Raw genomic sequence first — 24501 nt, 5'->3', positions numbered from 1 at the left:
TGTAATAAAATTACGTCTCCAAATTACCTGCGTGAGTAGTTATGGAATGTTTTAATTTCGTGTCATATGACATTTACATATAGTGTAAACTATCCATAACGTGTATTTCGCATGTGTTTACTACAGAAAAGTCAAAACAGAACTGACCTTAGGGGCCAATCGCAAAAATTATAGCATTTTCTGATAGGATGATTACTTTTGCGCCACCTTGTAGAAACAAATCTAATTAAATGTTACGAATTACAACTAAAATGTTTGGAATTACATCTGAAAAAAGTGTAGTCAGCAGCAGCTAAACTATTGAGTGTTGAACCAAGTAGTCCTTTTGCAAAAATCTTCAAAATAATTTGCTCAACAATTCTTCTGAACATTCGTGTTGTTTTAGCAGTATTTTATATCACACCTTCTATAATACGTACAGAAGCATTTTGCAACAAAGAAGAAGTTGTGTATTAAATTTCAATGAATAACTTTCCCAAAGATAACAATACGAAAAATGTTACAGTACTGGAGATATGGAGCGAAATATATATAAATTATGCAATTTTTAGATATAGGCTGACTTCCGTATTATAGATTAGACCATAAAATCCAAACTCAATCTGACAATACAAAACTTAACTAGGGTATTTGTCGTTTGGGTCATAAAATCCTCACTAGAAGTTGTTGTTATTTATAATATGGATTATAATTTTTGGCATTCTTTGTTTGTTTGTGTAACTGTGTTAACCAGAGAATAAATTAACATGAAAATAGAATAAGTATCATTCAGTGTCTCCTTAAATATATCTGCTCCCATGCCTTGTACAATAAAATCAATCAATCTCTCACATCTCTCTCTCTCTATCCCTACCTACGACAAAATTCAATTCTTATCATTTTTTTAGTAAAAAAAACCTTATATTTGTATATATAAATTTGTTGATTATTTATTTAATAATAGAGGAAAGAAAAACAAAACTATTACTGTTCGGTATCGGTGTCTTTGTTTGTTTTAGTGGTCATCAGTCAAATGTGGAGCAGCTTACAAATTACATTTAAAATCTTTGCAAAAAACCTATTTGTATGTTTGGAGGATTGGCCTAAAAATTAGTTTGTAAGTATTGTAGATACATACTTTGTTGTTATTAATATTATTTTGTGTTTTTGTTTTGTTTGTTCTTTAAGATTACAATCAATGTCACACTGTATTTTTTCATATGGTGGTTTAAGTTTCATAGTTTATGCTTTCTTTTTAGAATTTTAATTGGTTTTGTTTGTTAATTTTAGTACATCTGTATACAATTATAGTTTTTTTTTTGTATTTTATTTTTCAATTAATTAATCAATAATAAAAAGCATTAGATATTTATTGTTCTTTTACGGTATTACCTTTTTTTATACATTTTTGCTTTCTTTTTTGTAGTTGTTACTGTTTGTTGTTGTTGTTACTGTTAATTATCAATAGAATTATATAGAATTAATTATTATTATTATTAATTGTCTCCGTTAGAGAAAGGAACTTAAATATACATACAAATACAATTAGAAAAAATTATACATATATTTTATTGTGTGTGTGTAAAAAAATAAAAGAAAAACTTGCGTTTTCCATCAAATATATTAATATAGATCTATTGTGTGTCTAAGGGAGTATGCGAGGGGGTCACAGAATGTTTCAATATATTTCAAAAGAATGTCATAAGTATAGATTCGAAATCTTCTTTTTATGTTGTTTATAATGTGGAAAAAATGAAATACTCTGTGACCCCCTTGAACATTCAAAAATTAATTGATTATACATCCAACCCTCTTTGGGAGGGATGAAACTAACTATAAATACAAAATGAAAATAATGTAATTTTATTATTTTAAACAATTATTATTATTTTTTTAAGAAATTATTTATTTTCTTTCTTTAATAAATCATGTGATGGATTATTGATGGTTTTCATTATAAATTTGTTAAATAACTAAAATACAAAAGTATTTTGATGTTCTTTTTGTTGTTGTTGTTTGTTTTCTATATCACTGTTAATACATTTAAAAAAATATTTGATTTAAACGAAAAGAAAAAACATTTAGTAAAAAAATAGAATTCCTACAAGTTATATATAGCAAGTATATAATATAGTTGTTGTTGTTTTTGTTTTTATAAATTTAATACGTGTTTTTTTAACATTCTTCTTCTGGTTTTTTAGAAATAAATTCTAAACAAAAAATAATAACTTTTTAGTTTTAATAGTTTTTTTTTTTTTTGTTTTTTCATTTTGTTGTTTTAATTTGAGTACCTAATAAATGTTGTTGTCGGTAACCAGCCGCAATATTTTCTTTTGTTTTTTGTGTTATAAAGCGGTGTTTTTGTTTATTATCATTTCCATTCCTGGTCGTCTATCTATTATCACACCGCTATTTTAGAATTAAAGAAAAACAAACACATACATACATATTCTCACATTTCTTTTCCTAGCTTAAGTATGAGTGGTTGCTACTGGTACTTGGCAATATGGACATTCAGTCACCGAAGTGGCACAGTTGTCACATAAAATAAAATGATTACATGGCTCCAATGTTACGGTGCGATTATTTTCTTCACATTTCATACATTTACGGGCATTTTCTAAATATAATACCTTTTCAACTTCCTCTAGATCTGTACGTAACTTTGACTGGAAAGAAAAGAGAACGATATATTAAAATAACCATATATAAGAAAATATCTAAAATCTATATTTTATTACTATTAAAAAAATGGAGGATCTCTACGACTGCTAAATATCCTCTAATATAGTCCACCTTCGTACTTGATTTAAGTTTGAAAGAAATGCTGTGATGTGCCAAGTGGAGATGGGCGCGTGCCGATGAAATGAGGCACGAACATATGCACGAAGACGGTCTAATATTTTTATGAATTTTCACGCAATAACACGGCAATTTTGAAAAGAGGCTCGACACGCGCCCGTCTCTAGTGCAAAAGTTGAACCAATATCAGTAACACATTTCGATAGTTACCGTTCAGTTCAGTTGGTCATCGCAGGATTTTTTGAGCTTTTGAACCATTATATCAGAAATCATGAACTTGTCCATGAAAAACATAATATGAATGTAGTCATGACCACAGACAGTACATTCGGTAATAATTTCAAATCCACCCTAAAGCATACTTTTAACTGCACTTACATATGTGAACTTTTTTGAGGAAGATTCACGGACGTGTTGCCCAATATAGACTTTTCTTGGAACTTAATATACGTTTGCAAGAAATTTTACGACATGCAATGTGTATCGGCCAAATTTTATACTTAATTCGTAAATTATCGCGTCCGTAAACAATAAGGAGACAGATGAGTTGTTGTTGTAGCAGAAGCATAGGTTTTGGTGATGGGTTGGCAGCCGCTGGCCGAAACACTATGGTTTCTAGTCAATCCGGTACGAAATAACCCGCTGCCGTGGTATTGGGATACATGATGTCGAGGGGGGTTTTACATGATTCTCGCCTTGACGGCATGGTGCACCATTGCACCGGGGGTCGCGATACAATGCGTCGGCCAGGCCCCTTTGGAATTACCCAGAGTACTCTTACAGAGTGGTATCCTCCACAGAGTCTCCAAGTCTATCCCGCAGGTACCAATTGGAAGATCCACAATTATGGGCTTCGCTTCCATCTTGGCAAGGGGTTGACGACTATCTAACACCTCTGCTGCTCTATGGGTCACAGCACCCGGTTGATAATGCAACTCCACATCAAGCTTAAGCTCTACCTGCGATTTGGGTCCAAACCACAAACACCGCGTTGCAACCAATAGGTGCCTCTCCATAGTCAGGCTAGATGAACAGATCTAGGGGCTCCTGACTCCCGCGGTACCAGAAAGTCTCAGGTCAGACTTCGTAGTCGAAACTACTACCAATTTTTGTTACATACAACACGGGACTGGTCGCTCAAAGTGAGAAAGAGTTTAGGCACGATCGGGAAATGTGCAACGCAAGTGTTACACTGATGTAGCAGTCTAGTCTACCACGTTTACATGGACGTAGCTTTCTCACTGCTAGGAGCGAGGCCCATTTACTTATTCCGCTCAGAAGCTGGCGAACGGCAACCGATTACTTTTGAAAGTGCCCCCGACAAGATCTAAAATATCTGTGATGGCATGGTGGAGAGTTAAGATTCCCCATTATTCCATACCACCTGCGGTACTAGAAAAATGACCTCTGGTCAGATCTCGTAATCAAGTTACTTCCAGTTTCGGTCCCATGCGACCTGGGGATTGGTAACCTCCCTAAGCCTATAAAGCCCCAACACAACAACATAAAAACAACACCTACGACAACACCTGTACTAACGATCTGCGACGGCGGAACACCCTATTTGCAAAGTCCCCAAGACTAGCACGAGTAGAGCTAGTGGAGAGCACATGACTCACATTCCATTGGACATCAACTCTGGTGACACCCATGGAATCTAGGTTCCTGAAGTCCTCATAATGAGGACACTCACACAACACATGCAGCCAGTCTTTGACTGGAGCCCCACAACTGCACGATGAAGTGCCAGAAAGGTTTCTACTATGCAAAAATGCATTGGGAGACCCATGCCCAGTCAACAAGAATCCCAGATGAAGGCCGAAACCAAAATCGGGGTTCGTCATGGCAAAAGTAACATCCGGGATAAACCTAAATGTTACTCGCCCATTCTCGCACTCGTTCCATCTAGATGTTACGAGCTCACGCAGCCGCGCCTTGTGATTCAAGGCACCCAAGCTCTCCACACCTTCTACTGCCCAATCAGTGGGAACAATCGGCAAACCTCTCTTGGCTCCAGGTCAAGAGGAGAAACACCCAACAACACCTGCATAGCATCAGTAGACACTGTGCGGCATACAGGGAGACAAGCCAGCATCATAATGCACTGACATGACAGTATCTTGCGATACCCATACCCTGTAACTGCAGTGTGCCATATGGGGGCCCCGTATATTGCACAGGCAACAAGCACACCACCATATACCACCTGCAACGCACGTCTACTCGGACCCCAATCCGAGCGCAAAATGCGACGAACAGGGCTAACAACGCTGCACATTTTCTCTTTCATCCTCTCACCCACTGTGATGCCCAAATACCTCATTTGAGTCTTATACGAGAGACCTCGATCATCGAAGACGACGCTCGGATGTCGATTGTCAGACAATCTACCCTTGAGTAGCATTGTCACACTCTTCTCTCTAGCAACTTGGACACCAACCCTGGTACCCCAAGTGCAAACAATATACACCAACTGTTTCATCTTAGAACGAGATTGAGCCTCAACCAGAATGAGCAAATCGTCTGCAAAAGCAAATACCTTGCAAAGCGAGCTGAGTTGTTGCAGTAGTGGATGCATCATTAGGTTCCAAATAAATGGACCCCTGCGGACAACCCCGAACAACATCAATGGAAACTCTATTGTTTGCACCCATAGAGCAAGCCACCCGATCAGAGAAATAGCTTTGCCAAAGCTTAATCTCCTGGCATCCTACTTCCTGTAGACGAACAAGCACTCTTGACCAAAAAAAGTTAGTCAAAAGCATCCTTAAAATTGACGAATGTGCCCAAGACATATCGACTCGATGACTCAGCCACACAGCGCTTTATATGCAACCATGCGCCTTCTATACTACGGCCTGGTTTAAACCCAAACTGCCATTTAGACCATAGCCGACCAAGAAGAGCGAGCGCTTAAATTGTTTATGTGTGGGTAAAATTACACTGACAGAACAGGGTGATGATTTTCATATTGAGTGTGAAATGAAAAATATATTGTTGGCGCGTTCGCTTTGTATGACTTAAATTAAAAATAATATAAATAACTTCATAATTTGAAAAGTATTTTTCTTCATATGTTAATTTTTTTGAGAGAAAAAACAAATTGTATATAAAAATGATTTTTTAAGACTTTCTAAGCATACATACATTTTTTATTGTTGCATTGCAGACGAGGCATTCTGCGTCATTAAAAATATTAATACAAAACAAAAATCTTTTTCAAATTCTTCCCTCCACATATTTGCTGTACAACTGCAAAATCTTTTCTGTGTACCCAAAAATAAACAAATAAAGCGGCATCAACCTGCTTGCATGAAATTCAGTACAAGACTGAAGTAAAAAAATCAAAACATTTGCTCTCTTACTTTGCGTTCGGGTCGCGTGTGTGTGATTTGCCGAAAAACTTCGTAACCAAATCAATACCCACGAACGGGTTTGATTTAGACTCTGCGCCAGTAAGTCTCTCCTGAAGCCGATGCACCATTATCCTCTCCAGCACTTTTCTAAGCACTTTTCCAAGCCTGACCTTATCTGGCGACTTCAAGAGGACAATCACTTTAGCAGAGTCCACTCTCGTGGAAACACACCCATTCTCACACATTTACACAGCAAAGCCTCTAGGAAATCCGGAATGACCCTGCAGATGTTTTTACACATCTCTCCAGTCACACCAACTAAACCAGGCGACTTCATGCAGCGAACTAACGCTACAGCTTCATCAATCTCATATGTTTCCACATCTGGTGCAACAGGCAATCACTCCTGTGGAGGAGGTACCTCCTGCTCCGTCCTTGGGAAGAATGAGGACATCAGGGCAAAAACACAATCACTCCACGTAGTCAGAACTCTATCACCTACTTTGATGCCAGAGACTCAAGAGCCTTCTTCGGTCTACAAAGCCTATAGAGTCGACCCCAAGGATCATCACGGTTTCTTTCCACAAAAGATGCCACTGACAATCCTTCGCAGATGCCATCATCTCCTGGTACTCATTCAAGCATTGCCTATAGACTGCTGAATGAACGCCAACATCATCAGCGTTCCGTCGTTTGGCTCACTGGAATTTCTTACGGAGGCGCCTAACTACTTTCCGTTTCTGACTCAAAGTTGTATTCCACCTTGACAGAATTTCGTAAAACTTCTTCGGTTGTACCTCTCAAACAATGAATCATTGACACTAGAAATAGTGTCAGTCAGAAACATCACTTGCTCATCCACTGGAAGAGAAGAAAAATCATGCAACGAAACAACACTAAAGGCATCGCCAAGTTGCTGAGCATATAATGCCCAATCAACATTAGACGTACGCCAACGAGTAGAAGGATCTAAGAAGTCTACTACTTCATCATATGAGATCTCAATCCGGATCAGATTGTGATCACTGATCCCAAGATATTCACTGGCGCTCCATGAGAAACGAAACCGCCTTGAAGCAGCCCCATTGCAACATGTTACGTCAATTTCGCTAGAACCGTTTACCGTACAAAAGGTGTACACATCACTTGGCTCACTCACAACGTGAATGTCCCTCGAAAGCATCCATTTACTCAGCACCTCACCCCTAGTGTAGTTCTGATATCGCCGCGACTGTGGTGATATCTTACTGAACCACATGGGAGAAGATGCATTCGCGTCGAAGCCAAGGATGACAGGATGGCTACTCACCTATAGTAGCACCTCATCCATGTACACAAGGTACGGCTCCAACGGTTCTTCATATTTACAGTAGAGACTCACTAAGTAGATCTCCCAAAAACGACCACTAACACTGACACACACACCGTAGTCAATTATGATTGCAGAATGACGCCTTAGATCAGAAAATACGCGTATTTCTGCCGGTAGGCTCAATATTCGACCAAAGTTCGAATAAGGTTCCTGAACCAATGCATATCTGCTACGCAATTGACGCATAGCGACACCTAAATTTGCTATAACCGCCTGGGACCCCCGACTAGCCCTAGCTAACATTAGCCTATAGAGAGGACAAGCCTCTCGGTAGCAGTACTGGACCCCCTCACAGGATAACCACTCGTAATAGATCCAACCCCGCCGCCAAAAGAGCCTCGGTCACATGGCTTGGGAGACAGATGAGTGGGCTTTGCTGGGCAGCTAAACAAATGCAGCGTGTCATACGGTCCCAATCTGAATGCAGGACATGTCTTCGGTATCAAGCCATCAATTCTGTCCCAATATGAATTGAAACGGCTGCATTGTCAGGATGGTGCTTGCCTTGGCGTTATTCTTCTGCGATGGATAGGGAGTGGTCTCCGAGTACTGCATTTACACTGTACTGTCTGCGCAACTGCATCATTCCTCTGCATCATCACCTCCCTCTCTCTAGATCATGAAATATCTTCCGACGTTTTTGGGTGCGGGTAACACCCAAACAGGTAATGTATCGACAACACCTTGTTGTGCTGATGCACCGGTAAAATCTTCGTCGCATAGCTTGCGACAGTCCGGCCTATTTCTTTCAAAGAGTTTGTTCCTGCTTCTTATTTTATTGCAAATAGCTGTGGGTAGGGCTATTGAACGGCACGTCAAATATTTTGGAGTAGTTTGTGGTCGGAATCAGAACCGCATTGACCAATATGTTCAAGGGCAGCCTGATTTTAGCCGTCCATGTGGTGAACAACGTGACAGTGAATTTAGCGGCGGATATTGTCATATTCCTTAGTTGCAAGAACTCCACTAGGTCACCTATGTAGATATTTAACCTATAACATATGTATGTCATCGAAGATAGGACCCGACGCCAACTCTACGAGCCTTCGAAATCTTATATCTGAATTCCAAAAATGACTGGCATCCACACATATAGTTGATTATCCCACGTTTCAAACACATCTGGGGGCGAAGTCTTCTCTATTGCTTCGAACACCTTGGTATGGTTGACGGCTTCTCAAATGTCAAGACCAATCATGGCTGTTCGGTGTGTGGATATGGGGTATAATGCTGTTGTAGTCCTGTGCTGATGTTGAGCAATTGCAAACAGCTTCTCATCATGGGGAGGAGGTAGCTCCTGCAAAATCATCACTACTGGCGACAGGAGGAAAATACACTTTCCTTGAACTGGAGATAGACCCAGAGCCAGATTGAACAGAAGCACGAACATACAAACATAGTAATAAACACTGTTACAAGAACGACAACAGGAGGAAAATCGGCCTACGATCGGTCGGTTTGTGCTGACATCGTTGCCTGGCTTCAGTAGCGGAACCGTCCTACCAAGATTCTAAGCTTCTGGTACATTTGAGTGGCGATCGATGAATTTAAGCCACGTTCATCCCGCGTGGGACCAATGCTTTGGACGATTTCGCGCCTCGGATGACTCCTAAAATAAAAAATGAACCTTTTCGTATCTGCCATCCTATTGAAAGAACCATCCATTATTTTAATTTTCTTTGCCAGATTTAAGAGTATTTTAGCCCACAATGTACTTAATCAGAGGTTACAGTGCAGTGCTTTCGATGGTCTAGCCACTTGTTCCACTTGTGTTAATAGGTGAGCCTGTTGACTTTGGGAGTAAGTTTCCTAACTCTTGGATATTCGTAAGTTCCCCAACCCTTGGATCTTCGGTGTTAGTGCGACGAAGTTCATCAAGCTCATTTGCCAGTCCCGGCGTGTCTCCTGGAGATGTGTGGTCTGTTAATTGTACGGATGATAGGAAGGTTGGACTTGAAGCATGATGTGTTTTGTTAATTCCCATTGCCTTAGTTTTCATAATATTTATCTCATGTACAACATTGCAAGCCGATCTCGTCAGGTCTTTAAATTGTTACTGCATGTTGCATATCTTGGGCGAGCGATGACTTCCGTTCATCTGCATAATTTATGTCTTTGAATTGTCTCGAGAGACTCCAAGTTATGCATCTTCTCTAATTGCTGACTTCACTCAGTATTTCATCCAGTATACTTGTGAACGGTAGGGTGACAGAGGGTATCCTTTATTTATATATCCGTTATCCGGATGTTAAGCGATCATAAAATAATACATTGTTATATTCTTATTGGCAGTATCTATTTTATGTGGAAAACGATAGTTGCCTCATATTCTATACATTGTTCTATTTTGACGCGTATACAGACCGCAAAGCTTTTATTTGGCCTGAGCTGATGTGTTGTATATGAGGTCGAAGTAGCTTAATTTCGGTTTGGGCGTCGACCTGTAAAGTTTTCGCCGGTAAACCGTCTTCTTCTTTTATTCCGTTCAAGCTACGAAGGTAACATGATATATTCAACGTATTTTTATTGGACAGTCATACATTTCGCTGTTTTCAGTAAAGTTACTAATTTCTTCCAAAAGTTCTCTCCACATTTGATACACCTTCGATGTTTGAGACTATGTATGTAGCTTTTTATTGGTAGGTATAGATGCTGCACCTTTGTGATAGTGTTTTTAATCAACTGCACTTCAGATGATTTCTTTGAAAAATTAAATTCCAATAGTCTTCTGGCATCCAAACTTTTCTTTGTTTTTGGACTAAGCCCAATGTTTTTCCTGCAACTTGATATTTTGATGTGGTGTCTTCCCATGGGTGGTGTTGGTTTATTGATGACTTTTCGCGTATTATCGTGCCTACGGTGTTCCTGTTTTCGGCTTGCGAGTCTAGAGTTTATTCTTGGGCATTTTAGTTTGAACTTGATTTCACCGATGATGAGCTTGTGGTCACTGTCAATGCCTTGCCTGTGCTTCTTTTGTTGCTTAGGTCTGACAGAGAGCACCACCCACTACTGCTCACGCATATGTGCGCATGGTTGCGAATATTACGCTCGGTAATGTGAATGTATTTATGAATCTTCTTGTGGGGAAAGATTGATCCATCAATGAACAGCAGAAGCAGTTCTATGAGTCCTTCACCGTTATTGTTTTAACTCCACATTCGTGCTTTCACATTGTTGAAGTCACCCATGAGAATTGTGATGTTTTCTCTCCGAATTTCATTAATCGTGTTTTACACACGATGACCGTATGTATAATTCATATTTCATAGTATCTTCCGTTGGCGCACCTGTAATGTACTGTGATGATGTATCTTGCTCTTGAATGAAAAATCCCCGTGAGTTTTGTATTTTAACGGAGTTTTGTCAGCTTAGCATAGAGAATGAGAAAAACTCACGGGGAGTTTTCATTCAGAATAACCCCCATTATCACACGTTCGGATATTGGTTTCATTTCTTTTATTCGCCATGTCTGAAACGAGGTCTTAACGTTATCCGACGTTATGATTCCAAATCCTGCTATAGACTATCCTAGGTGATGGGGCAGCCATTTATCGTTGCATCCAACGATAGATGCCTCCTTGTATTTGTGATTCCTACTTTATTGTTAGCATTTGCCTCTGTGTGGCACTATTTACTGCCATTTATATTTGGATTAGCCTCGAGTGTTGATACCGAGGTTGTTTTTAGAATTTCAGGGGCTTTGGATGTATTTCATCTGGAGAAGTATGTAAACCTTTCTGTTTTATAAATATTTGAAACCCACTTTGAACGGTTCTTATCTGCCGGGACCCCTTGGTTTATGTTGTTGTTGTAACAGTGTTTGTTATTATGTTTGTATGTTCGTTCTTTTGTTCAATCTGGCTCTGGGTTTATCTCCAGTTGCAGGAACGTGGCTGCTTCGATGGGATGTAACCACAGATCCACTGGAGTTAGATGAGTAGGGTTGGCTGGGCAGTTGAAAAGGTGTTTTGTGCCGTGCGGGCCCATGCCACATACTGGGCAGATGTCTTGCACGGCGCGGTCGATTTCCGCCCAATAAGAACTTAGGCGACTGCAATATCCCGAGCGTAGTTGAGCCAAAACTACTCTAGTTTTTCGTGGCAGCTGACGCTCCTCAGCTGCAATAGATGGGGGATGTATTTAGAGGACTTTATTCACACTATAACTGCTTAAGGCTTTGGCAACTGCATCCGTGTGAATACTATTTAAACCTGCTTGATACGCTTGTTGATCTAGGGGTTCTCTCCTGTATCGTTGGACCTCTCCCTCTAGAGCATGGATATCTTTCCTGATCTGCCTGTATGTGCCGCGCCTACCCACAACATGGTGATTGGGATGGCTCACACGGTAACATCCAAGCAGGTACTGCAACGAAAGCATCTCATTGTGTTCCTTTACTGGAAGAATCTTTGCCTCCTCATGTAGATGATCCACTGAAGATTTGAGGAGGCACCCTGTTGCTGTTCTTAGGGCGGCATTCTGGCAAGTTTGAATCTTTTTCCAAATCGTATCACATAATCTCGGGGACCAGACTGGCGCCGCATAACTTACCACAGACCGAACTATCGCGTTATATTTGGTCAACAAGGTTTCTTTATCTGCACCCCATGTGCTGCAGGCTAGGGACTTGAGGACCTTGTTCCTACCTTTCAGTTTGTCACAGATAGCTGCGGCGTGCGCGCACGACGTGAAAGTAGTGTCGAATGTGACCCCCAGTTTGTGGTCGGAATTCTGCTACCGTCGACCACGACATTCAATTCTCTTCCAAACTGCGCTGTCCACGTGGTGAACAGAGTGGCTGTTGATTTTGTGGCGGAAATCTGCATATTCCTTGTATTGTAAAAGTTGGTTAGATCGGTTAAATAGTTGTTCAGTCTCCCACAAATGTCATCAGGATAGGTACCCGACGCCAGGATAGTGCAATCATCCGCATACGTTACGATCTCGATGCCGTCTGGAAGGGGCGGAATACAGGAGAGGTAGATGTTAAACAGTTCCGGAGATATCACCCCACCTTGGGGAACTCCCTGTTTCACTCTACGGGGTTTGGACTTCTTGTTCCTGAATTCCACGTACGACTGGCGTCCACACATATAATTGACTATCCAACGTTTCAAGCTTGGGCGGAGGGTTGTCTGCTCAATGTCCTCAAACAGCGTGGAGTGCCTGACTGTATCAAAGGCTTTTGATAAGTCAAGCGCGACCATCACTGTTCTATCGCACGGCCGTCTCTGGTTGAGTCCTTGACAAATATGTGTGGTAATGGCGTGCAGAGCAGTTGTCGTGCTGTCATTGTAAACCAGGGGTGCGCAGAATAGATCGTGTATTAGTAGTGGTAAGACACTCTCCCCATTACTGAACAATGGCAAATGAGAAATAAAGAGAGAATACGTGTGGTTTGTTTTTACGCTACCGTAAGGAAGTGATCACCATTGTTGTAAACTGTGGTGGTTCCTCCTCGGCAGGAAGAGATCTTATGCGACGTAATACTCTTCTCTTCGCCCTGTCACTCTCGGGGTGCTCGACAAACTGTCGATTGAAATAACTTGCGCACCTCTTCGGGTCAGACAACGTAACGTCGCCAAACGTGACTGAGGTCCTATCTTCCCTTCTTCCAGGGTTCGAGAGTGACTTAACCGTTGCCCGCAATTCACCTATACCGGCTCCAATGTTGCAACTCTTCAGATGATTTAACCACTTGTTCCGTTTGTGCTCGCCGACCAGCCTGTTAACTTCCAGTGCCAGCTCCCTGACTCTGGGGTCATTGGGGTTGGTTCGGCGAAGCTCATCACGCTCATTTGCTAATCCCGTCGCCTCTGCTGACTCTGGTATTCGACCAGCAGGGATATAGCGAGCGGCTGCAACAGTGATGATGTCTCGGAACGTCCTTTCCGCTACCCGAACATCAGAAGGATTGGGCAGTTCTCTGAAGCGGTGATTTGTGAACTCTCCACCCCAAGTGCTGCAGGCTAGGGACTTGAGGACCTTGTTCCTACTTTTCAGTTTGTCACAGATAGCTGCGGCGTGCGCGCACGACGTGAAAGTAGTGTCGAATGTGACCCCCAGTTTGTGGTCGGAATTCTGCTACCGTCGACCACGACATTCAATTCTCTTCCAAACTGCGCTGTCCATGTGGTGAACAGAGTGGCTGTTGATTTTGTGGCGGAAATCTGCATATTCCTTGAATTGTAAAAGTTGGTAAGATCGGTTAAATAGTTGTTCAGTCTCCCACAGATGTCATCAGGATAGGTACCCGACGCCAGGATCGTGCAATCATCCGCATACGTTACGATCTCGATGCCGTCTGGAAGGGGCGGAATACAGGAGAGGTAGATGTTAAACAGTTCCGGAGATATCACCCCACCTTGGGGAACTCCCTGTTTCACTCTACTGGGTTTGGACTTTTTGTTCCTGAATTCCACGTACGACTGGCGTCCACACATATAATTGACTATCCAACGTTTCAAGCTTGGCCGGAGGGTTGTCTGCTCAATGTCCTCAAACAGTGTGGAGTGCCTGACTGTATCAAAGGCTTTTGATAAGTCAAGCGCCACCATCACTGTTCTATCGCACGGCCGTCTCTGGTTGAGTCCTTTACAGATATATGTGGTAATGGCGTGCAGCGCTGTTGTCGTGCTGTGCTGCTTACGGAATCCATGTTGATGATCGGCAACTTGATAGCTATTTCTGATACTGGGGAGGATCAAGGCCTCAAGTGTCTTTGCTACGGGCGACAAAAGCGAAATCGGTACTTTTGCTGGCATCCTTGCCTGGTTTCCGTAGTGGGACCACCCTGCCCATTTCCAGACTTCGGGAACAACGAGGGTGGCTAGCGACAAGTTGAAGACTTTGGTGAGATAACCGACTCCCGGCTCATCCAGCTGCTTAAACATTACCATGGAGATTCCATCAGGGCCCAACGCTTTGGATGATTTAGCGTTCCTGATGGCATTGGCAACATCATCCATTGTAAATTGTGGTGGTTCATCCTCGGCAGGAAGAGATCTGATGCGACGTAATACTCTTCTCTTCGCCCTGTCACTCTCGGGATGCTTGACAAACTGTCGATTGAAATTACTTGCGCACCTCTTCGGGTCAGTCAACGTAACGTCGCCAAACGTGACTGAGGTCCTATCTTCCCTTCTTCCAGGGTTCGAGAGTGACTTAACCGTTGCCCACAATTCACCTATACCGGCTCCAATGTTGCAGCTCTTCAGATGATTTAACCATTTGTTCCGCTTATGCTCGCCCACCAGCCTGTTAACTTCCAGTGTCAGCTCCCTGACTCTGGGGTCATTGGGGTTGATACGACGAAGCTCATCACGCTCGTTTGCTAATCCCGTCGCCTCTGCTGGGAAATTTGGTCTTACTTCGGGTATTCGACCAGCAGGGATATGGCGAGCGGCTGCAGCAGTGATGATGTCCCGGAACGTCCTTTCCGCTACCCGAACATCAGAAGGATTGGGCAATTCTCTGAAGCGGTGATTGGTGAACTCTCTGAAACTCGGCCAATCAGCTTTTTTATGATTGACGAACGTGCGGCGTTCAGAGGTGATGAAGTCGGGTGGTCTGCTAATGGAGACAATTATGGGGATATGGTCTGATCCAAGGGAAATGACGGGTTGCCAGGTAACGTCATTTGACCGTGCAAAACGTAGAGCTATCAATCTGCTCAGCCAGCGCTGTACCTCTCTGGTCGTTTCCGAGGGCCGAATGCCACATCTCATGATGCGCATTAAAATCCCCCAGGACCAGACGATTATGACCTTGCAAGAGCGGGCTAATGTCAGGCCTATAATCAGGGATACAGCTATTTCTCGGCGGGATGTATACATTCAGCAACTCTATCTCGGCAGCTCCACACCTGACTGCTCCCCCATACATTCCATGTACGGGTCATTAGAGACAGGCTCAAGCGAGATAGGTCTGTATTGGACAGACTGGTGCAATAGGAAAGCCAATCCCCCACCTCCACTTCTGGTGCGATCTTTCCTCAGAACATTGTAACCATCACAATGCTCTAAGCTGTGGTTGTTGTTCAGCTTGGTTTCCTGCACCGCCGCGATCTTGATGTTCTTCCGACTCATAAAATCTACTATCTCCTCGATCTTACCTCGGAGTCCATTGCAATTCAATTGCAAAAAGGCTGCATTTTTGGGGGATTGGGACAACAACGGCTGGTGTTAAAGGCTGCGTGTGCGGTTGTTGTCGAGGGGACTGCGGGGGAGTTTCGTAATCAGACGACGAGGGAGTCTCGTAATCCGACGACGACTCACTGGGGACTGTGTTCACACAGCATGCAGCAACATAGTCCCTGTCGTAGTCCCTCTCGTGGACGAGTCCAGAGCAACCCCTTAGATGCACCCACTCCTGACATCTATTGCATCTCACCGAAGGTTGGATGTGGGTGAAGATGCGAATGTGACAAACTGAGCACAGATATATTGGTCCTGGGTTTTCCTCCGTCCCGGCACGGACCAAAAGAATTCGGAGCAGGCATTCCGGGATATGCTGCTCCCAACACAGAAAAACGAAACAAATACAAACATATGTACACTGAGGTGGCAGCCGCTGGCCGGAACGATGATTTTATGTTGTTCCGGGCCAATCCGGTACGAAAGAACCCGCTGCCGTGGGATTGGTTTATAGTCTATAAGAGCTGCCGAAATAAAGTTTTTAAAATCTATAAAGGTCAAGAATAGAGGGTTGCACCATTCAATGGATTGGCTAATAATTATAAGCAAAGAGTATTATCCAGAGTATGAAATCTACTTGTTTGTGTTGTTGTTGTAGCAGCATGAAACCTACGTAGAAGCTTAGGTTTAATACTGGGTTGGAAGCCACTGGCCGAAACACAATGGGTTCGGGTCAATCCGGTACGTAAGAACCCGCTGCCGTGGGATTGTCTTGTTTGTGTTGGAGTCATTGGTCATCACCTTCAAATTTGTTCTTAATTAATGTCGTCAGTATTATTACCATTTGCAATATAATCCCAATCGATTTGAAAAGATATATATTATATATTACAAAAACTCACCTGCAATTGCTTCAGTTTTTGTATTGATAAATTTCTCAATTCTGATGATAAATTTAATTGTATTTGTGCTGTGTCATAACGTTCCTTCCACTCTAATGCTTCCTGTTTTGTAACGGCCAACTGTACGAAAATAAAATGTTCCTTTAATTAACCATTTTAATCATCTTTTTGTTGTACAAAAACAATTCAAAAACAACATATAATCATCTTACCTTGCGTTGTAAATCTTCAACACGATTTGATAATTTCATTACTTGATTTTTCGTAGTCATCAATTCCAATGTCATACGTCCGACTTCGCCATTATTTTGCGTATGCAATGATTGCAGTGAAAATGCATTCTTATTGGTGGTTAAACTATTACCTAAGGAACCACTATTCAAATCATCCGGCATTGCATTCAATTCCGATAATCTCAGTGACGGGCTTATGGAGAGGCCATCATTAAAACCCGGCGATATAATGTGTGAAGGAAAGAAGAAATTGTTGCTGCAATCATTTTGATTTGCAGCACTTAAGGAATTGCTTAGTTTATTTGTACTCGAACCGCCGCCATAATTAAAAGCATCCTGGACATTAAAGAGATTATTAGCCGTGTGAGTGGTGGGACTGTAGGGAATGTTAACAGCAAAACCGCTCGAATTGAAATCTGGAAGAGAAGGAATGATACAATTTATGGTACTCTTTGCACATATAATTCAAATAGTTTTACTTACCATTTATTGAATTACTAAGTGCCGAATTTGGAATGTTAATGGGAGCCGATGACCGAGTAATAAGACTGCTATTGGCCAAACTGGCCGACAAAGAGTTGTCACGTTGTTCATCAATGGAACATGCTGTTAAGAAGGATTAATAAACATTTTGAAATATTTTTTGTATCTTCCAAAATATCTTATAAGCATTAATTTTATTGCGTATTTTGTTTTTGCAATTTATCCACAACCATATTTTTTTCTTTTAAAAATTGTTCAAATAAAAACTTAATTTTTTCTTTATTTAAAAAACTCTCTATACTCACAAATTCTATCCATTGGCAATGAGAAGTTTAAATATTTGCTCTGATTTGCGGACTTTTCCAAAGCATTTACCAAAATATTATTGGCTGAATCATTACCATCAATATTCAATAACTACAAAAGAACGTGGCAGAGATGACAGAAATATGTAAATGAATTGCATTGATTTGATTACAACAAATGATATAGACACAGCAAATGTTTGATATTAGCAATATATGTATGTATGCATGTTGGGATGTAGGAGGATATAAAAAGGAAACAAATGTGTCTTCAATGTGCAACAGATTCTTTTTGGTGATTTGGTCTGAATTAAGAATGTTGTTTTTGGGGAAAGGGTATAGCTATATGTAGATAACAATGGAGGGGTAGGGATGGTCAATATGATAAGGTTTAAATTAAAATTCAATGGGAATAAAAACATCTATTTCCCACGGATATGCCTGAAGGAATCCTTATTCCTTATATTATATACCCATTTCAAACGTATCACAACTCCTTATTAACAGAACAGAGTGGTGGACCTCAGTGTACTATGATACAGATTCCTAACTTTAAAAGTAATTAGTACTTTCGTAGTTGACAAAATACGTTTTGAAAATTTCCACACTTTTTTGCATTTACTCGGCATTTAACCCCGCGTTTGTGTGAAAAAATTGGTTTATGTTATGTTGGGTACTACATCAATGCTTCCCATATGATACTTCATTAATAGTTGATACAGGTGATGTGCCATTCTATAAATTGTGGTATTATGATGTGTAGCTACATAGCTTCCCAGCAAAATAAATTGGAAGTAGTGCAATGTAGACTAGTTCTTTCACGGCATGTTTTTATGCAGTTCAAAAGGAGTCGTGAAAAAGGTACTCCATTCCTCACATTTTAACCACATTTGGATGCAATCCAAAGAATCACATCCATTTGTCACATTTTAACAACATCCGGAGGCAGTTCAACGGAGTCGTGAAAAAGGCACTCCAATTCCTCACAATTTAACAGCATCCGGATGCAGTGCAAACGGAGTCGTGAAAAAGGCACTCCGTTCACTACATTTTAATAGCAGTTGTTAGAGATCCCTACATGTACATAAATCAGTTTGTACATCTCTACAGGCAGCGGAATACTTTTCCAAAAAGAGATAATCGTGTTAACATTTCCAAACATTTGTTAATACAAACTAAATAATATTTAATTTGTGAACATTTTTCCGGTAACTGGAGTGCTGTTGGAGTACATGTCGAAATCTTAACTGGTGATGGGAAGACAATATCAAACCCATTTAGCAGATGAAGCATAAGCACTTAAGCTTGGATTAAATGAAGAGCGGAGGAAACACACATGTTTGTGATTGAATTCAATAGAGAATTTTCATAATATGTGTTAATTTAATAAAGTTATTAATATTTTTGTTTTACACAAATAATAAATGCATTTATTTTGGTATTCAAAACACGTGCTCTGGACTGCCTTCTATTCTACCCCAAAGGGTCAATTAAAATGCAATGCCAAAGGGTCAGTTAAAATGCAGTGCCAAAGGTTCAGTTAAAATGCAATGCCAAAGGGTCAGTTAAAATGCGGTGCAATGGAGTGCATCTTTCCGGGGTCACTCCCTTGTAAAAATCATGAGTGAAAATGCATAATTTGATGCACTTCCAAATCACTTGTACATATCATTTTACTGCCTCCTTGGAGGCAAACTTTTCGCTGGGTTCTATTAAGTCTGAAGCCATCTTATTCATTCTCAGAATTTTTCGATTTTCCTTTCTTGTATTATGGCTGCTAGTTTTCTGTCTCTGGTTACAATCTTGTTACACTTAAATGTTGTTGTTCTATTGACTCTCTTTCTTTCTCGTTTAAGGCGGTCTTTCTGAATCCCAAGCTGATGTGATGTTGACGTAGCCGTTTCTTCGGTTGTTTTGGACAGACCTTCAGGAACTTTATTTTGTTTTCTAGCAGCTTTTTTATCTTGTTCTCAAGTTGTTGATACTGCTCTCTGGTGATATTGTTGCTATTCAACTGCATCTTAAGCTCACTTCTTTGAGAACTTAGTTTCCAAATGTTTCTATCTTTTGTCTTCGCCCAATGTTTTTTTCGCTACTTGGTGATATTTTGATGGGATATCTTCCCATGTTTTTATTGTTTTTTTTTTTGCACAACTTTTTTCGTATTGCCGTGTCTAGGTTGCTCCTGGTTGTATTGTTTTGAAGTGGGTGTTGTGGTTTGATGTTGGGTTAGCAGTTGCTAGCAGAAACGCTTTTGATTTCGGGTCAATTCGGTACAAAGAACCGCTGCAGTGGAATTGTTGTACGCGTCGTTGCTTTCACCTTGTGTGTCTAGAGTTTCTTCTTGTGCATTTCAGTTTGAACTTGATATCGCCTATGATGAGCTCGTGGTTTTTGACAGATATTTTCTCCAGCTTCTGTTCACGCACATGTGATGTCCATGTTTATTATAAAACTCCTGGTGCGGAAAGATGGAGTCATCAATGGCCAGCTGGAACTTTTGACTCAGTTCTAAGAGTCGCTCGACGTTATTGTTTTTAACTCCACATTGGCGTTTCCCATTGTTGAACGGGGATTAGTGTCGTTGTTCCTTTTATTTACAAGGAATTTCATTAAACGTGGATGTTAACTGCGCATGGAATTCATCTTCAACAGTGTCTTCCGCATCTTCTGTAGGCGTATAGCACTGTACTATAGTGACGTGTCTTGCATTATTCTTTAATCTTATTTCGCGTACTAAAGGTCGTTGACATAGATTCTGTTGTTGCTCATTTTGCCTTGTATTTGTTTCGTGAATCACTCTTATCATCCGGCTAAATAGATGATGGGTCCGCAGTTGCCCGCCCTAGCTTAAGAGGCTGCCACCTACCAATGCCTAGAAACAACGCCCCTTTGTATTTGTGCAGTGATTGGGGTTTTTGCTATCGAGAGAAATATCAAAAATAAAATAGAAGCGTTCAAACAAAGCCTAATACAAATTATAACAGAGGTGAATCGTACAGGCCAATCTCCCTCCTGTCGCCAGTAGAAAAGATTCAAGAAGAACTACCGGTTCCCCACTATGACAAGCTGTTTTCCAGTTGCCTAACATCAACATGGATTCCGGAAAATACATAGTATTACAACAGCATTACACGCCATACCTTCACATATGAGTAGAGGATTGAACCAGAAGAGGCCGAGCCGATGGTGTCGATGGCGTCAACCATGTCGTGTTTGAAACGTTGGATAGTCAACTATATGTTGTTGTTGTTGTAGCAGCTTCTACAAGTGCATGTAAATCTTTATTTTATTGATTCGGCTCTGCCTCCAGCTCCAAGTTTAGAAAGGACGCCACCTGAATAGGATTAGTCCTAAGAGAGAGTAGAGTTTAGGTGCTGCGTAGTATGCGGACCGGTGCCACATGCCGGGCAGATATTCCGCGTGCCATCAATCCTGGCCCAGTAAGAATTGAGGCGGCTGCACCAACCAGATCTAAGTTGTGTCAACACGACTCTCGTTTGTCTTGTTCTTCCGCTGCCACGGGTGGTGGTTGATCTTCGAGGACGATATTCACACTGTAGGCTGCCAGAGCCTCTGCAACCGCATCAGTATGAATGTCTCTAAAACCTGCCTGGTATGCACGTTGATCTAGAGGATCTCTTTTATATCTTTGGACCTCTCTCTCTAGATCTCTATAATCCTCCCTAACTCGATTGGGGTGTTCAGGCATATCCACCAGATGGTGATTTGGGTGGTCTTGCCTACAGCATCCAAGCAAGTACTGCATCGTCAGCATCCTGTTGTGACGACGCACAGGAAGGATCTTTGTCTCCTCATGTAAATGGTCCACTGCAGACATGAGGTGACACCCTGCAGCTGTTCTCAGGGCGGCATTCTGACAGACTTGTAGTTTATCCCATTGCTTATCACTTACGTTAGCAAATCACACTGGCGCCGCATGACTTACCACAGACCGACCTATCGCGTTGTATGTGGTTAACAAGGTTTCTTTATCTGCACCCCAAGTGCTGCCGGCTAGGGACTTGAGGACCTTGTTCCTGTTTCTCAGCTTATCGCAGATAACTGTAATATGCTGGGACGACTTATACATGCTATCGAATGTGACCCCTAGGACTTTGGGGTAGTTTGTGGTCGGAATAATTGCACCGTCGACTTGCACATTCAGTGGGAGCTTCATTTGCGCCGTCCATGTGGTGAACAGTGTGGCTGTTGACTTAGTGGTGGATATTTTCGTATTCCTCGCGTGGAAAAACTCTGCAAGATCGATGAGATAGGCATTTAGCCTGTCACAAACGTTACCGATATATGTGTGGACGCCAGTCGTTTTGGCAATTCAGAAACAAGAAGTCCAAAATCCATCGAGGGAAACAGTGATTTCTCCAAGGCGGGGTTATATCTCCGAACTTTTACCTTTCGGAAAATCCACACGCTCCAGGTCGTATAGTGATAGTAATGTATTCGGATGATAGTAATGTATTCGTTGTGTCCTATAGTCGTCGATAACATAGGCTAAATGTCTGCATTGCTAACCTAGTGCAGTTCTTCCATCTGAGGAATATGAAAATATCCGCCGCTAAATCCATTGTCACTCTGTTCACAACTTGGACGGCTGAAGTGAGGCTGAACAATTGGTTGGTGGTGTCCTGATTCCGACCACTAACTTCCCCAAAATATAGAGTGTAACGTTCGATAGCATGTTTAATTCGTCCGCGCAAGCCACTGCTATTTGCGATAAGGAACAAGGTCCTCGGGTGGCTGACGGGCAGCATTTTGGGTGCTGACAAAGAAACCTTGTTGACTTGTTACAAAGCAATAGACCGGTCTGTGGTAAGCTAGGCGGCGTGGTATGCAAATGTTAGCCAGAATGGCGCCCTGAGGACTGTAGCACGAAGCCCCCTTATGATACCAGTGGACCATCTTCATGAGGAGACGAAGGTTTTGCCGGTGCATTAGCACCTCTGTCACCCAGGCACGTCAGGAGAGATCATCGTGATCTAGAAAGAGAGGTCCAAAGGTACAAACGAGAACCTCTAGGAAACACTAGCGGTTTTACTCCAGTTAAGATGCGGACAATGCAGTCCCTCAATTTGTATTGGGTCTGAATTGATACCACGATACCCAACACATGCCCGGCATATGTACTGGGATCACACGACACGCAGCATTTGTTTAGCTGCCCAGCTAACCCCACTAACCTCCCTCCTGATTCTTTACGGACACAACCAGTCCAGATTGTAGAATTTTTGAGCCTGGATACAGAGGAACCATAACCAGATAATTAAAACAATACTCGAACGAACATATTTGCGTTGCTACAACAACAACAAACTAGTCTGAAAGGTTATAGGAGAGGCCATAAAAACTTGGACAATAACACGAGTCACAAAAGGGAACTTTTACTGGATTAAAGAGCAAAAGTACCTGTAGGAATAGGCTGACATGGTCCATCATTTTTGTATTTTTCAGAGCTTTTGGGTCATTTTGTCGGGAGACATTGATTTGACCACGAAAAACATTATATCGTTGTAGATGTAGAAGTAAATGACAAAGCCTCGAACAAAGCCTCCCTTGGTACCGGAAGGATTTGTCTGATATATTCCATCTTGGAACTTGGGTCATTATCTTAGGACGTTTGGACGCCAAAAAGAACGCATCTTCAACAATTATTGAACATTTTGGAGAAGGTACCTCAATTGATTGTTGTATACGAATTAAATGTACAATTTTCAAAGCAACTACATTTGGAAGATATCTGTATAATAAATACACACATAAATTTTTTTAAGATAAATGCTCTGTTCCAGAGCCTGCAAGAATCCACTAATTTTTACTATTTTTTCCGATAACATAAAGGAAAAAATGTTATCGTAGTAAAAATTAGTAGCTTCTTGCAGGTTCTGGACCAGAGCAAATGTTAGATTATTGTGATGTATTATAAAAAGAAATATAGGAGAAGAGGACAAAGGGAAGAATAATGTAAACTATGTATTTTGGGGTATTTTTGTGTGTTCTGTTCTGCTATGTTTTGTTTTGTTTTTGGTCTATACAGTATTTACATAAAATATATTCTATACTATGTAGATAATATTCAATATGGAATGGAATAATACATACATTTTCGCCAATTGTCATTAATCCTGTTTTGTTGTTTGTTGCATCCTTAGGTTTGATATCAGGCAAAGCATTTGATATTAAATCACTTAAAGCTAAATTTGTGGTAATTGCATCTATATCGCGGGACTTCTCCTCAGTGACAATGTACGCTATACAGTTTTGCGAACAAATTGCAAACGTTGATGAGTGGTGGTTGGTTGTTGTTGATAGGAAAAGGAAGACGTGAACGGTTGGTTTTTAGAAATTACCAATTGTTATTTGTGACGATATATGATGTTGATGATGATTTATTAAAAAAAATAGTTTATTTTTAAACATACACAGATCAAGTGTTGTAAATAAAAGAACGAAGGGAAAAAAGAAAAACGATAAAGCAAAAAAAACATCATTCTGTGTTCAAACTTCTATATTTCTTCCAAATATAGGAAAGATATTTTTTGAACTTTTAAGCAAGAAAAATTATAAAATAAGTTTATGTAGTTAGTATGAAAGCAAGGGAAAGGAGAAATTTTGAATGTCTAAGAAACTTCTAAACCCGAAAGTAGTATATAACAATTAAGCTAAATGCCAGAGAAGAGGATGGGAAGGAAGTCTTTGGATACGCTTTTCCAATATAATCTAAGAAATAACTAATTGTTCTGGATATAGGTAGGTAATCAATCTGCAGTAATAAAATGGTTGTGGAAAAAAGCACACCAATTTTTCAAAAAAGTGAAAATAGGACTTCTTGCAGCATAAATAGAAATACAAATTGTGTAGTTAAATATTTGAGTGGGTATACACTAGCGGTCATCTGAATAGGTTTGAATTTTTTTCT

General features: G+C 41.0%; 1 protein-coding gene across 4 annotated transcripts in view; it reads right to left on the bottom strand.

Moving 5' to 3' along the window:
- Positions 1 to 1553: 1553 nt before the first annotated feature.
- The window catches only part of unk (RING finger protein unk), a 33036-nt gene continuing 10088 nt past the window's right edge, over positions 1554 to 24501 (bottom strand). The window contains exons 5-10 of one of the 4 annotated variants that reach the window (XM_073961278.1): positions 23685 to 23833; positions 17568 to 17679; positions 17263 to 17385; positions 16759 to 17195; positions 16547 to 16666; positions 1554 to 2648 (exon numbers count right to left, since the gene is read on the bottom strand). In XM_073961278.1, coding sequence (XP_073817379.1) covers positions 2451 to 2648; positions 16547 to 16666; positions 16759 to 17195; positions 17263 to 17385; positions 17568 to 17679; positions 23685 to 23833 — 1139 coding nt within the window. In that variant the 3' untranslated portion in view covers positions 1554 to 2450. Of the gene's footprint in view, positions 2649 to 16546; positions 16688 to 16758; positions 17196 to 17262; positions 17386 to 17567; positions 17680 to 23684; positions 23834 to 24501 lie in introns of all 4 variants that reach the window. The other 3 variants (XM_073961277.1, XM_073961280.1, XM_073961279.1) reach the window with 3 other exon arrangements.

Source organism: Musca autumnalis, unplaced genomic scaffold (assembly GCF_047663935.1).
Source record: "Musca autumnalis isolate F117 unplaced genomic scaffold, ASM4766393v1 scaffold_1, whole genome shotgun sequence".
Taxonomy (NCBI): Eukaryota; Metazoa; Arthropoda; class Insecta; order Diptera; family Muscidae; genus Musca; species Musca autumnalis.
This window is presented reverse-complemented; position numbering and strand designations above follow the sequence as displayed.